This window comes from Vidua chalybeata, chromosome 1, assembly GCF_026979565.1.
Source record: "Vidua chalybeata isolate OUT-0048 chromosome 1, bVidCha1 merged haplotype, whole genome shotgun sequence".
In the NCBI taxonomy this organism is placed as follows: Eukaryota; Metazoa; Chordata; class Aves; order Passeriformes; family Viduidae; genus Vidua; species Vidua chalybeata.
Window position 1 is genome coordinate 51386162 of NC_071530.1, and position 15800 is coordinate 51401961.

A 15800-nucleotide genomic window follows, 5' to 3' on the forward strand; every position below is an offset into this window, starting at 1 on the left:
CCATGAATTTATACTCAACCGCCTCATCCAGATCATTGGTAAAGGCATTAAACAGAGCTAGGCCCAACACAGATCCCTGGGGGACACCAGTGGTGACTGGCCACCCACTGGATGCAGCACCATTTGCCATGACTCTCTGGGCTGAGCCATCCAGACGGTTCTTAATCCAGCAAAGAGTGCACCCATCCAAGCATGGTGTGCCAGCTTCCCCAGGAGAATGTCATGGGAAATAGTATCAAAAGTTTCCTGATATCTAGTTAGACAACATCCACAGCCTTCCCCTCATCCACCCTGCAGGTCACCTGGTCATAGGAGGAGATCAAGCTGCTCAGGCAAGACTTTCCCAAACCTCTGCTCAATGGGTCTGATCGCCTGTTTGACCTGTAAGTACCATGTGCTCGCAGTCAGGATAATCTGTTCCTTAACCTTCCCTGGCACCAAGGTTGGGCTGACAGGATGGTCGTTTCCTGGATCCTTCTTCCACTGGTGTCACACTGGGGAGTTTAACCACCCTACTGAATATGTATGATTCAAAATACACTTGAAAAAACAGATCTTTCACTTGAGAGTTTTGTATTCCTTGTTTTGCTGCCTCATAAATAAATATTGCTATACTAATGTTCTTCAAATAGTTTAGCATAATCAATTACCTTGAATTTTACCACATTTAATATAAAGATCCATATGCCTAAAAGATTAATCAAAATATTTCTGAAAGAACATTTGCTGTTGAAAATGTTACTGTATTGACAATAAATATCTATCTCTGCTTCCACAAGAAGCTTACATAAATATTCTTTTGTTAGAAAGAATGCTAAAAATATTTTAACTTAGTGTGTATGTATATACAATGTTAATATGCATAGAATTAATTTGTATGTACATGTATAACTAAAAAATGCAGAACTTGGCTTGGTGTATTTTTTGTTTGTTTTTTGTTGGTTTATTTAGCATACTCCCTAAAGATTCTAGTTGAGTCAAAAGACTTACCCTCCCAAAGAAGGGGATATCAGAATTATAGTAGAAGGTTCCAGGAGAGAGGACAGTAAAGCATGCTGCTAGATCTACATGAGCTATGAAAGAATAATTTCCTTTTTTTTCACTTGGAAATTAATTTTGACTGCTAAACTTGTCTGGATTATTCTGTTTCTTTTGGAATGGGTCTTTAGTAAAGTTTTCATTGATCTAGTTCTTAATATATGTATTTTTTATTATCTTCTTTGAGATACTTATATTAATGACTTGGAAGCTGTGGTGGAAATTCTGCATTTAAAACTCACAAGAAGTAACATGTTAAAGCTGCATATTTAAATCCATAGGAATTTGCTTGCTCAGTGACTATGCAAATAATAAATTATGTACATAAATGTACACTTGTACACACACCTTACTTATTTCTCCTCACTTTTTCCCTTATCCCATTTTCTAAGTTGAACAGTCTCTGAGGGAATTGGCTTTAAGTGTACTGCAGGACTGCTGGGAAGTGGATTTGTGTGTTAATTTTAGATGGGTTTAAGTTTGATGTTAACTTTCCCTTCTGTGATGAGATTTCCTTTTATTAGTTAATGCTGACTTTGCTGCATTTGGGCTGCATTCTCTGTCACTCTTTATGAGTAGCAAAGTTACAACCACCATAAAAACAAAGAGCATGGAGGAAGAAGAGGTGGAATAAAAAATTTATTTTCACGTATTTGGGATCACCCCATAACTCTCAAATGGTAGATGAAAGTGGGTTTTAATGGTCCCCCTTAAGTTGAGGGTAGGTAAAAAAATCCCAAACAAAAATAAAATTATTTACTTAGACTTCCTCTATGTCTGTATTACTGTCATTATTGTTTCAGGCTAATGATTAAATTGTGCCTTTTTATTTATTCAGATCTGATTAGCAGGAGTGAGATTTAAATATTTATTTTCCTTCTGTGTTAATAGTACTTTGACAAGCTCTCTTGTCTTCAAGGTGAGCTGAATATTATAGAGTAGAAAGGGAGATTCAGGGGCATCCCTGTGAAAACTAGGAGTACTATAGGGTTCACACATGGATAATTTGAGGCTTACAATATATTTGTGTTGAATGGGGAGTAGGTGGAATTGGATTAATTCTTTTCCTCCTTTACCCAGTCATATCCCACCACTTGATCTAAATAACAAATTCCATAGCTTAGTTTATCAGAAGAAATTGAGAATTTTGCTTAAAGTTTGATTCTGGCTGTTTCCCAAGTATTACTGTTTAGTTTTGCATGCAAAAGATATGGAGTGTATCTTTCAGTCTGTTTTTCATTGCTCAGTTTTAAGTTGAAAAGCAAAGGAGAGTTTCTGTAAGAAAATTTATAGCACATTCAATTTTATTTCCCAATCACTTTCACTTTTGTAATAATTTGCTTGTTTTTAAAGTATTTTACTTACCCAACTCTCCTGAACCTGAGGTGCAGTATCATTATAATGCACTTTAAAGACTGAAAAGAAATTGCTCAGTCTGTAATAACTCAAATATAACAGGAAAAATGCTTGTTCTAAAGCAGTGATTTCTGGTGCTTCTTGACTTCTGGCATTTACGTAGCCAAGTTGAGGCACCAAATTTAACACTTACATGAGAAAAGCATTTGATTTATGTTAATATTGAGTAAAAGGAGTATATGCTTGCTAGAAGACTAGTGAATGTGTGCAAAGCACAGCTGAAGTAACTGACCTCAACTGAATGTAAATAACAAAAAAACCTCACTAAAGAAAGATACCAGGGATGATACTAAAGGCCACACATGCTCAGATGTTCGTACCATGAAGGGCATATCACCTTTTTGATACAGATGATGTATACCCATATATAGAGTTGAGATGAACAATGTTTTTAATGGATTTTTAAAGATGATTCTGTGTGTGTGTGTGGGGGGAATTATGTTTCTGTAGCCTCTTGTACCTTACTTGTCCTTCTGAATTTTATTAACATGTCTTTTCAGGCTAAGCAGATATCCTGGAGATACATATTTATGGACTTTTCAGCTGTCTTTTCACTGTTGGTTTGAACATTCTGTCTTTGTTAAAAATCATTTGGACTTTGGTGCGATAACAGATGGCTTAAAAATGAGAGTGGAAGACGTGCAGTATGAGCAAACAGTGCACATGTGCCTCTCGGCAGTGGGATTTTAAATAGCTGTATGGATTCACATGAGCAGAAGCTGAAACTTCTCTGTTCTAGCAGAGCCTTGGAAACTTCACACAACAAACTTGCACAAGAATTACATTTAGCACAGCACTGCTCACTTTATTATGGAGCTCCGGTCAGGTCAGGACATGGGCCAAGCTATGGACCATGTCACAAGAACATTAAAGGTCCCTTGGCCACCCGCAAGGCACATTTCTGATATTATGGCAATTACAAAGTCTAGTTTCACTTTTAGGTATGCTTTGCTCTTTGATCACGTAAAACTAACTGTTTCTAAAACAGTCCATGCTACTAGACCAAAGGTGAGAAGAAAAATATTTTTAAATGACAAAACTACTGAAAAGACTGGTTTAATATTGCCATGGAATAGTAAATAAAAACCCAAGTGGAAATTTAATATTTTTTAATATTTCAAGCAGCAGTGTACTGAGCACATTGAACATTTTGAGTGAAACCTTTCTTTCTCATTGCACACATTCCTTTTTGCACTGTCCCCTTTTTTTTCTTACATTGTGACTACATTCCCATACATTACCACAAACACTTCTCTAAGAGTAATGCCTTTTAAAACAGAAGCATTCAGTTTGAAAATGTTTTTTGATTCTATTATTAAATATGTTTTTGAAACAGATTTCCCTGAAAGTTGTCTGTCAGAGGCATATTGCTATCAATATTTGCATGTTACGTATACAGATGACCATTTCTTAAGCCCAAGAAAAATCAAATTTTAACAGGCCATGTAATTCTTTCATCATTAAAAAAAAGAAAAAAAAAACCAAAAAAAAAAAAGGAAGGCAGTAAAAATTCAATTTTTAAATAAAATTAGTGCCAGTTTGGACTGTAATCACTAACTTGATGTTATGCTTTATGTGAAGCAAAACCTTTTACAACCTTATTCTTCCCTGACTGCAGTCTACAGGGTTTTCTTTCCCCTTCTAAAGCTGCTTCACAGTGCAGGTTTATATAAGCTGCTGTTGTGTCTCCCCTGGTTTGGGTTGTATTTTCAGAGTTTGGGCTTGACTTCTGCCTCCTAAGATGGATATAGCAGTCAAGTGTCCCATTCCCCATGCCTGAGCACTGCCTGCAGGGCTCTGCAGTGCTGGCTTTGCCTGCACCCACCCCTGCTGTAGCTGCACACCTGTCTTGGGTTACAGACCAAGTACTGCTGGTGAAAACGATTGCAGGAGTAGAACAATGAGCCCATCACCCCCTGCCTCACTGGTCACAGTCTGGGTACAGTCCACAGCACAGTAAATAATTTTGGCACCTGTTTTTTTCTGGTCACAGCTGAGGATCTTTGCTGAACTGGTAAACAAGAGGTCTTGCTTGCACAGAGGAGCAGAAGGAGATGATGAGTTTCTTTCCAGAGGTTGTGTTTTATTAGATATTGTACAGACATAAGAGAGTACTGCTGCATTAGGGATTGGCATTAGCAACCTACAGGTTGCTTCCAGTGGGTATTGTGTGTTTTACAGATATTATGTTATCCATTTTCTCTCTGCTTTGTCTGTCTCATTTTTATTAAGGTAGTGCCTGGAGAGGGTTGATGTGCCAGTTACTGTAAAGGCCAAGCTCCTGTTCATATTAAATTGGTGGGATGGGGGTGGAAGAGAGGCAAGAGAGGAGTAAAAGATGTAGTAAGGTACTTTGCTTGCCTTGTGCCCTGCAGTCTGGTTTGTCTTAGTGTCACTAACTACTACCACAGCGTGGTGGTATCAGCTCTGGTGGCACTGTGAAATAAGTACCTCAGTGCCTCATTGGAGGCAGAGTAACTAGTGTTTTCATACTCCAGGTTCTTGTACTTCTCCCTGCAGGAAAACTTTGAGTGTGCTTCAGAGAGGGCAGCATAAAACCTTTGCTGTAGAAATGGTTTCTGTTTGTTAAGGAAACAAAACAAAAAAATCCCCAAGTATGCTTTACATGCATCTTTAAGGACATTCCTTGATAAAAAGCTATTTTACTGGCTTCTTCCAGGCAATGGCTGGAAACCCCTCCTTGCTCAGTTTGCTCAGCAGTTCTGCTGATCTGCACCTTCTGCCAGGCTGACAGTGCAGATACTCAGCAAATTCACAATTTGCCCCAGTGCCCGTTTCAGGTCTCTGCACAACTTTTGCTTACTATAGTGTATATCTGCTTTCTAAGTGTTCTTTTAAAACTAAGTTAGCACCTTTAGTAGTAGATACTGGTAGTGATGATAAGAGCACTTACTTTTATATCTTTGGCTTGAAGCCATTTGGGGAAGTCAAGACCTTGTAAGATCTGTTCTTAGCAGCAACAGCCCTCTTTTCAAAGTAAATCATGGCACTGTAGTTAGTTCTAGGAATCTCTGGACTATGAGTTAGTATTTTTCTTGCCTTGCCATTATTTAAATACTTCTCTTGCCTTGTTAGACTTATAGTAAAAGACTAGCTCTTAATTTAGCTGGCAGTTTCTTTGTAAAATGGCTCAATGCTGTAGCAGAAAATGGCTTTTTTTGTGTCAGTGGCAACTGAAGGCTAATATTTCAGGCATGAAAGAGTAGAAGGGAGAGACTACTTGACAGCAGGCTGAAAACCCTTCTGGAAAAACCTTCTCCTCTCACAAAGACACCAGCCTCTGCAATTCCTCTGCAGTGTGAAGAGAAACACATTACAAAATCCTAAAGGACTTGAAGAGGGTCAAAAATGGTGATCCCTAATATCAGCCAGTGTCTGGAATGACACACAAGAGCTGAGCAGAGGTGTCTACCTCTTGTTTTGTGCCGGATGTAACCCAGTTGACACTGCTCCCTAGAAGATGAAATATCCATAACCTGGGATGGCTGGACACTAGAGTGACAGGAATTTATGCATGAATTCATTTTTAGAAGGCCCACTGCAGGAACTTAAAGGCACAGTTTTGGTAGTTTACATGTGGTCTTGGAGGAGTAAATGACTAGGTGCTGCATAGAGTTCTCTTTGTACTGAATAGCAGTAAACTCTTTAATGTGTCGAGAGGACTGAGCACTCAGTTAAGTGGAAAACTAAACATAAAGAATGCTGCTATGCAAGCTGTTACCTTAATAGTAAGACTTTCCATGCTTTTTTTCAGGCAGGTGTATACTAGCATTCTGCTGTTTGATCATGTTTGCAGCCAAAACACTTAACAGAAGAGGAATGCACAGCTACCAGCTGTCAGGAATGTGCATGTTATTCCAGCGTAGCATCTTTGCTTGCTTCTGTTCTTGTCTGTGTCCCAATAATTTACTAATTGCTGTACCTTTGCCTTGCAGCGACACCTACTGCCAAGGGCAGGCTTCACAGAAAGCTGCTTCGTGGCTCAAAGGTGTCATTTGCTGCTATCATTGCCAAAAAAAAAAAAAAAAAAAAAAAAAAAAAAAAAGAAGCCCCTGAGTACACCAATTTAAACCCACATAGTGTGCATGTACCACCAGTCCCAAACTTAATGCTCATGGCTGCTTTTTGCATCATTTGAGAATTTAATCTCTTTTTATGGAATCTCCCCTACTGTGCAGGTGTGATGGGATGTATCACTTCAGCATGTGGAAGTGTGTTGGTGGGCTTCAGAACCAGTACAGAATGCACTGTAAATTAGGGGGTGTGTTTGGAAATGTACCCTCTGGAGTGAATTGAAGCAATTATGTGGCTAAAAACTGAATTTTGCTGAAGTACCAGTATTTGCTAACCACAGTCTTGATCCATTAGTAGGGGGATTGATCCATTAGTGAGGGGTATGATTTCCTGGTCTGTGTTTGATAACCTCCCTAATTTATATCTGGAACTTTTTGCAGCTCATAGCAGAAGGCAGATTTTATCAGATGAGTCCTCTCTATTCCCCTTTTAAATCCCTGTTAGAGCATATTTCTTCCATACCCTGACAAGAAATTGGAGGATTAGGGCCAGCTGGAGGATGTTCAAGGTGATTCATCGGTGTGAAAGGTGAATAGAAATCAGTGACCCTACTTCTTAAACTGAGAAACAAATATTAGGATGGGATTGAGTGCTTTGCAAAATCATGGCAGTAAAGTATAGATATGTTTGAATATAAATAAAACTCTAATTCCCCACTTCTTTCTCCCTCCAAGCTGCCATGGGACTCACTCTCTCAGGGTGCTGGTAGCTAAATGGAAAGATTGAATGGAGAGTAATCCTGGAAGGAGGCCGCTTGAGTTCTGTTCAGAAAGACATAGCTCTGTTAGCTGCAGTCTTTTGTTCTTCCCGCAGGCAGATTTCCCAATGGTTTGGTCAAAGATTGAGCAAGAATAATTGGACTGGACATGCTAACTCTAGTATATGGGCTCACAGGTATGCTGCAAATCAAATGAATTTGTGCAAAAAAAAAAAAAAAAAATTAACAGAATTTCTGCTGGCTAGGAATTGAAAATATACTAGGAGGGAAACTTTAGTGATATCCTCTTAGATGAGAGATTTTGTTAGTTTATACTTTAGTGAAATATATTTTCCAGTGTCAAAATAGATAACTTATATCTGTAATAGAAAAAAACCATTTTTTTTCAGCATGATTGTAATCCCAGCAGAGATACACATGTTGTACCATGCTAATAATACAATTCTACTTTAATACAAAGTAGAAATTTAATATCATTCCTGAGATGTTACTATTGCATTATCAAAAATGAATTTCAGCAAGAGCAAAATGACTGATGTTCCAAACAATATTATTAAAATTTGCAGCATGCCTCTTATAAATTGCAATAGTAATTTAAAGGTTGCCTTTAATTATTTGTTGTGGGTTTTTTTAATTTATTTTTCTGTGTGGTTACTTTTAAATATTTCTTATATAAGCATTTCTTTCTTAGTATTCTTATGTTTTAACAGACCAGTGGTTTGTTGGTTCTCTTATTTAGGTTTGGTTTTGGGCTTTTTTTCCCAAATGCATATTGCATCATTTTATTGTTGAATGGGTGGTCATTCCTCTTTAGAAGAGGAGAGATTGGGAATGCCCTGGTGAATTCAGCTGTGTTAGGGAGTAAATGTTTCTTTAAACATTGCTTGTTGTTTTTACTCTGTGTGAGGAAATGCACCCCTCATGCCTGGGAGGAAAAGAGATATAATTTGATTTCCTACCTGTCCCATTCTTTACTCTCAAACCAGATGATTGCCTCCCTGGAGGCCAGTGGTTGTCTCCTCTCCGTGCAAAATCTTTCCCATCGGTTTGTGGTGTCTGGGAGAGCAGCATCAATGGTGGCTCGGTGTGACCCTTGTCTGCTGCTGGCAGGAGGCAGCATCTTTTCACCAGGCATAGTGTAGTGTGCAATTCCCTTCTCTCCAGTGCCATGGGAGCCATTCAAATGGAGAGAGTGATAGCAGTGCTGTGTCTGCAGCTCCCTGGGCACACACACTCCCTCCAAGGCCTGTTTGCCTCCACTCTGAACCCGCCCAGGGTATGATATGGTCTTTGACAAACTACAGGCATGGGAACAGCTTGGCTTGGAGCTCTCATCCTTGGTAGTGTGACAGGACAGTGCACGAGGTTATTGCATGTAGAGACAAATAGCATGACCCTTACCCCTTTTATTCCTGCTTATGGTATAAGAACCTGTCTTCTTTGCTTTGTTTTCAGAATTTTTTTCTACAGAACCCCAGGAGGTCCATGCACTTCTACTTACACTGTTTACTTTTCTCTCACAATTGCTAAATTTTAAGTAAAATAGACTAACTATGTGGTTCATGAAGCAGATCCTGGCATAGAAGGCAGTGGGAATGAGGAGCAGCAGTGGGGGCAGAACAGAGAGGGATGAGGAGCAGTTGCAAGCAGGAACCTCTCAAATTATGGTTTAAAGCAAATACTATTTATGCCCCTCTAGGTAAGCCATTTGAGGAGTTAGGTGTTGGGTTGACTACAGGAGGAATTAATCACATAAACGAAACCTTCTTCAGTTAGTCACAGCTATTGATTATGGTTTGCGAAAAGAGCATCAAATGTTTCTGAGACTGGGAAGCCAGCTGTAAAATCAAATTTCTAAGACTTCTTTTCTCTGCCACGGGACTATTGATAGGCTGTGACTTGATAGTACTCAGTTTTACCTGTGAACAAGATAAGTGAAAGAACCAGAATCTCTAGTTCTCCTTTTTAAACATTATTTTAGTTTATAAAGGTGGCAGTTTGTTCACCTTTTAATCTTTCAGAGAAATCATTGCATCTTTAAGCAAAAACCCCCTTCAAATTGCAAAATCTATTAGAAACTCTGGTGACTGTACCAAGCAGGCGGTGCGGCATTATGCAAATCTTTTTCTACATTGGCAAAACTGTGCTTGATGCCTTTATGGTACCTGTGTAGCATCTTGTGAACCAAAGATTCAGAGGCATCTTTCCAGGTCTGTGTGAGAGTGAGTGTCATGTGTGGAATCAGGGCATTACTGTTCCTGTTCCTTACTGAGAACAGTCCCTCAGTGCTGGATGTTGAACTCTGCACACAGACGGCTCTCTGCCACAGGGGCTTAGTCATGTATTGTCACATGAGTTAGAGCAATTCTTTCATCAAACCTCTTATGAGAAGGGATCCTGCCTTAAGCACACTGTGCTGAAGTGGACTGGCTGAACTTGACCTTGAGTGTCTTAGCTAATGCATGACCATCAGAGACGTTTGGAAGTTAACTAGTAAAAAGCAGGGAGAAAATAAATATTCTATATGAAAGTCCTTTCTTACACATACTAATATGTATGTATGTGTTTGTTATAGAGTTGGATTTGGTTTGGAGTTTAGTTTTTTTTTTTTGATGAAGAGTGGTTAGATGTTTGATTATTTGTTTGTTTTTAACTCTCTAATAGTTAATATTTAAGCCTCAGGCCTGGGAATCCTCCTATATAGGGATGCTATCAGAGCCTCAGTCAAGAATGGATGAGCACAGAGAAAGAAAACTGGGTATCTGGAGAAGACAGGAGTTCTCTTCTTTTAAAACAAGAACATAAGTGCCCAGTGAAAAGACTGACTTCTGTATAATTCTTGTGCTTCAAAGCCCAGTAGGTAATGATACTGTAGGGTCATGAAAGATGAATCCAGATGAAGCAAGTAAAAATTAAATTTTATTAATCATTTTACCAGCTCTTCACTAGCAATACCTATTTAAACAAGGCTGAATGCAGGAACATTAGTACACAAATGTTGTGTACTAATCTGGAATCTCCAGCACATCTGGCAGATAAGGTAGCATGAGATTGGTACAGTAATTCAAATCACATTTGAACATCTTGTCTTCTAATATTTTCTCTTCCTGATAATGAAGTGTTTAGTATGGACAGAGCTTGTAAATTAAATAGAGTATTGATATTCTTTTTGGACAACACTTGGCTGATTTAAATAAGGATATATTAGATATACTTAGGACATTTTTATAAGCTATATTTCTTGGGAATATTTAACAGGGGGATAATTTGCAATTAAGTAGCAACATTGAAATGGAACACTTTTTATAGTAGTGCTCACAGCTGCTATATAGTTCTTGGGGTTCTTTTTCACTGCACCATTTAGAGAACAAAGAGCATTAGGTACAACATGTAATGTATTACCATTTGAACAAGGCTGTGTCCTGGGGTTTTGCTTGTTTGTTTCACAGGGAACCTGTTCCAAAAGCAGACTTTGAGAATAAGCTCAGCTTCGCTGAATCTAAGGTTTTGTTTATTGAATGCACAGGTTTCAACTACAAGGGGGAAATGGCCCCAAAGAAGAGGCCAATATTTCTGGTCAATAAGGATTAAGTGGTTTGGCTTATCCTCAGGGGATGGATACTTCCATATTAGCATTCATTTAAAAAGGGTTATAATACAGTTAGATAGGAGGTAATTTAAACAAAACAAAGAGTTCATACCTGATTTGTGTGAATTCACTTCTGAGCTGCAGACTTTAATACATGCTAAAGTCCAGTCTCTCTTCTTCAAAAGGAAAAATATCGACCAAAATGAGAGGGAAAAGTTCTTTGATTTTGCACTTTTAGGCCTGTTTGTAACGCATTGAAATGGAAGGCCTGGAGCAGTAACTGCATCATTTTGATAAAAGTCTTGTGCAATGTACTGATTATCTTTGTAACTGGAAACTAGACATGGACAAATCTGCTACTAAAATCAGGTTTTGAATAGTTTAGAACACTGAACAGTCCCAAATTCGGGGTCTGGAATACCCCCTAAGCCTCTACTTTTCCATTCACTCTAGGCCCTTCTCCCTTTTTGAAGCCTTAGGGAACTGCCAGAGGACAAGAGCTGTTTCTACTTCATGAGGAGATCTGCAAATTAATTACCTGTTTGCAGCCTTGCTATGAGGAGAGTTGTCGTACAGAAGTTTACTCCCCTTGAGAATATGCACTCAGTTTTGTACAGTAAGCTCTAGATTACCTCCTACAAATATTTTTACTTGGAAATCTCATGTTAAAAGTTTTCTTATAGCCTTAATAAAGAAAGGTTTTGAAATCAACGCACTTGTTTCTTCATCTCTTTTATGAGCTGGGACATTACTGCTATGCCATCTTCATTCATAACCAGACTTTCCATATAGATGTTGATTATTTTCTTTCAAGGATGACAGCATTGATTTTGCATTTGTGTTATGTAAGAGAATTCATATGTGAAATCCCATTTAGCATTCAGAAATTCAGCTTCTAGTCTGGTTTGAAGCTGATTCTGATGGTCCAAATGAGCTTTCTTTGTGTCTTGTGATGATTTAACATATTATTTCTTCAAGATAGCTAAAAATTTCCAAAAATTATTGTTGGTGCTGATTATTTCTTTTGAAAATTCTAATTCAGACCTTCTATATTATTTTAAGAATGAAAATATCCTATTTTTTGCACCCTTTGGGGGTTTTCAACTATTTTATTAAATAACAAATAATGAAAGAAATGTGTTTAAGAAAATTATATCATAGATCTGATCTTTTATATCAGTATGTTAGCTGACCTACTTTCATGACTATTGGAAAACTTAGCTAAAAGGAAGAGCCTAACAATAATAATATTTTAATTTTAGATCTAGTTTGTGTGGGAAGATGTTGAAGATCAGGATTAGTTTTGATGCAAGTAGCTAAAACTCCTCTTTTCTTAAGAGAAGCAATACATTGTAATATCTATGTTCATTTTCATCCTTTGAACTGCCAGTACTAGAGTAAAAGCAATGCAAATCCACTGCTTCCATGAAACCCTCTGGTGCAGATTAGTGCAAATGCCAGTGCATATGTACTTGTAGTTATTCCAAATATGAAATAAAGTAGGTAAGAGCAGGTTTTCTTGTAATTTTGCATTTCTAGTTTCTTCAGAGAAACTTCTACTGCAGCTTACCACTGTCCAAATCTGGGAGTTAAGACAACAGAAAAGATGTGGGAGTCAGAAACAAGACTGAAACTGTCAGAAGTTAAATAATAACAGTTTGTGGGAGAGGGGAAGGCTTTGGCCATTTCTTTGGATGGTGTTACAATTGTTTGCTTGAAAATCTATTGAACAGTTACCTGTTAAAAGTAGGGAGAATTACTAATACACAAGAGTATGTAGCATGAACATAGGTTATGTTACCAAGACATTAGAAAATAAAGTATAAAGATCAGTTCCACTTGCATTAAGAAAATATATCTACCATCCTTGTCTGGTTTCTTGTTTGTCCCTCTTTTAGATGTTTCCAAACAACTTTTTGACCAAGATTATTCTCTTGAATATTTTAAATAAATTTTCAAGTAGATGTCAAAGCATGCTTGATTCATTGAGGAATTTATGCATTGTAATAGTCTAGTTGTCTTTTAACAAAATTGGAGTTTCTGACTTTTATGAGTCCTGAAATTTCCTTGGCACACAAAAGTTTTTGTTAGACTATGATATAAAGTGGTTGTGTGGAAATCTGTTCTGCACTCTAAGGAAAGATGTGTGTTTTAGTAGCATGAGAATTAATATATTTTGTGCAATTTAAATAAGTGTGTGATTAATTTTTTTATGAGTTGCCAGCTACTGCAAATCCAATTTAGGCAAACAAAATTTGAAATATAAATGCATTAGCTGAAAATATTTAATCATAGACATGAATACGAACTTATCATGCTCATTGCTTTACACTTGCAGGTTGGCTTGAATTATTAATGCATTTAGTTGAGGGGAAGCAGAATAGACAGCAGCACTGATCTGGTTGTGATGAGGAGCATAGAGTTGCTGGTTGCCAGCATCAGTAGGAAACTATTTCTTCTTCTTTGCTGTTTTAACACAACTTACCACCCTTTTCCAAATATTTCCTCCCTGCCTGCCCCACATCCTTCTCATTCTGGGGTAGAGAGCAGTGATTTCCTGAAGTCTGTTATTGCTGATGCAATGTCAGATTTAAAAAAAAAGCTTCTTTCTTTTTTATCTTTGCAGCAAATGTAGATGTATAATGCTAATAAAGGTGATTATTTTTTTAGTCAGTTTTTTTTTCCATATAGGAATAGAGTCAGCTTATTACTAAAGTTTGTCTGATGACACTGCTGACTGGCAGTTAAAATTGCAAGCAGTTGGGGTATTCCATCATATTTGTAGCAGTTTGTTTTCCTTCTGTCAGAAATCAATGCTGCAGCAATGGAAAATAGGAAATGAAGAAATAAAAAGTTGCATTCAAAGCTTGAGGTCAATGGCAGTTGCAACAAATTATTAAACAATATGATTTTAAAACTTCAGAAATAAAATCAATGTTGAAGCCTCTCCATTTCACTTGATAACCAGGTAATGGAGACAGAAAAAGCTAGCTGCACACTCTTGCAATTACTTCACCTTCAATTATATGTCAATATAGGTGTGTGCTGTAGGTATAGGACCCTGGTAGACAGGCTATAGTAAAGTTTTGTGTGTGAGGTGCATTACACTTGCAAAGCAATGAAAGCAGGTGTTGTTTGAAAGGCTGCCTGATGGGATACATTGTGTCTGCAGCATTGTGTCTGTAGGGGTTTGATGTTTGAGACTCGGTTGATCCTTCATCAGCAGTCAGGGGTTACAGAGGCAAGGTCTGCAAACCAGGATGCAACCCAACCCTGGGGCCAACGTGTGGCACTACAGGAAGGGCTTGTGAATCTCTGGGGAATTCCTGGTACCAGACCAGACTTAAATAAAATGCAAGTATATGGCTGTAGAGAGCTTGTATTCCTTCTCATTCTGGAAAATACAGATTTAAGGTCCAAGTACGACTTCCTGCTTTTGTCTCAGCAGCTCGTTTGATTTGTGAGGATCTTACATTTGACAAGTTATTCTTTAAATACATTCAAGACAAGTAGTGTATCAGGAAAAAAAAAAGTCAGGATTAATATTATGCACTTCAGTGCATTTTCCCTTATTTTTTGTGTGTGCCCTAATCAGTGTTTTCTTACCTAGTAATAATAGATGTGTGCTCAGGACAAAAAGAAAAGTTGATTGAATGTTATATTATAGCTTTAGCTGTCATTTTTCAAACAGATAAAAAAAAAAAAGAAAATAAAAAGAATAAACTTCTTCCCAATTCTTCCCCCAGTGACATCAAGACACATGGCCTTGTCATGAAAAGGTCACTTAGATTTTAATGAAAATGATGGCAGCAAGTACTTTATGTTTGAGCTCTCTCCTCCTGGTTTTCTCTGTGAGACAGCATTGGGCTGCTTTGCTTGTGGAGCCTGTTACAGTGGTGAGTGTAAAGCAGCTCAGCGAGTACCAAAACTCTTGGGTTTGACAAAATGAGAGAATGACAGAAAAAAGAAGACAAAATCATATCTTAAGTAAGGCTTGTATGAATATTAAATCTAACTCCTGACAAGAGATTACTCCAAACCCAGCAGCCTTGAATATGAATCATCATAATGAGCTCTGCATCAAAGTGCTCCTGAAGACAGTCCAGAAGCTCACTTTTAGTAAAATTGCAGTTGCTCCCTTGCCTCTGTCTCTGACAGCACATTACTGCTACTGTGTTTACTGGTACTCAAGGTTTTTTGCTTGAATTTGTGGGTTTTGGTACTTAGGAATTTATTTTTTAAAGGGTTGCTCTGTGGTTTTTGGTTTTTTTTTCACCCCAAAGCAAGTGTTAAGATATAAGTTTTCCTAGAATTTTCTTTTAAAATAAGATGTGTTTTTGGTGACTATAACATTTTTGGCTAAAATTCAGTGGTGTTTTTTTGTCTGTGGGAAAAATTGTTTCCTTTTCCATTTGTTTAATTTCTGTGTGAACTTATTAAAGAGAAGTGTTATCTGTGTGGCTTTAGCTCAATATTGAATCAATGCACTGGAAAAAGAATAGTGTTCCTAATTCATTCTCATATTGGTTTCTTCCTTGTCTTCTCATATTTGATTGTTTAATGAATCTTACCTCTGCTTGGCTGAGATCTCTATGATGTTTACAGCTCAAAGCAGACTAATTAAAGAAACACAGCAGCTTTATAGGAAACATATAAACCTTACCAAAAGTACAGTAATTTTACATATTGAGATCCAGTGTGGTCCAGGGAGCAGACTGCTAGCTCCAGTGTTGGTGATCCATTTGCCTCAGGACTAACGGGTACCTATGTTCTTTGATATGGATAGTTTAGAAGTCATGGTTTAGGTATGAGATATTTGTAGCTGGTGGATCTTTCTTGGATACACAAACAATTTTAGAATAGCAACCCTCTGAGTGTGACACCTCAGAGCTCGCACACCCTCAAGTCTGTGATACTCGAAGAACTGTCGCTAGCAATGAGGCC

The 15800-nt window shown here is 37.7% G+C and overlaps 1 protein-coding gene across 4 annotated transcripts in view; it reads left to right on the top strand.

Moving 5' to 3' along the window:
• The window catches only part of TPK1 (thiamin pyrophosphokinase 1), a 294653-nt gene that overhangs the window by 93495 nt on the left and 185358 nt on the right, over positions 1-15800 (top strand). For 3 of the 4 annotated variants that reach the window (XR_008433490.1, XM_053955892.1, XM_053956092.1), the window contains one exon: positions 298-383. The exons of the other annotated variant lie outside the window; for it this stretch is intronic. Coding sequence is in view for 2 of the 3 variants with exons in the window: in XM_053955892.1 (XP_053811867.1) it covers positions 298-383 (86 nt within the window). In the remaining variant the exon portion in view is untranslated. The remainder of the gene's footprint in view (positions 1-297; positions 384-15800) is intronic. 4 annotated transcript variants of the gene reach the window in all.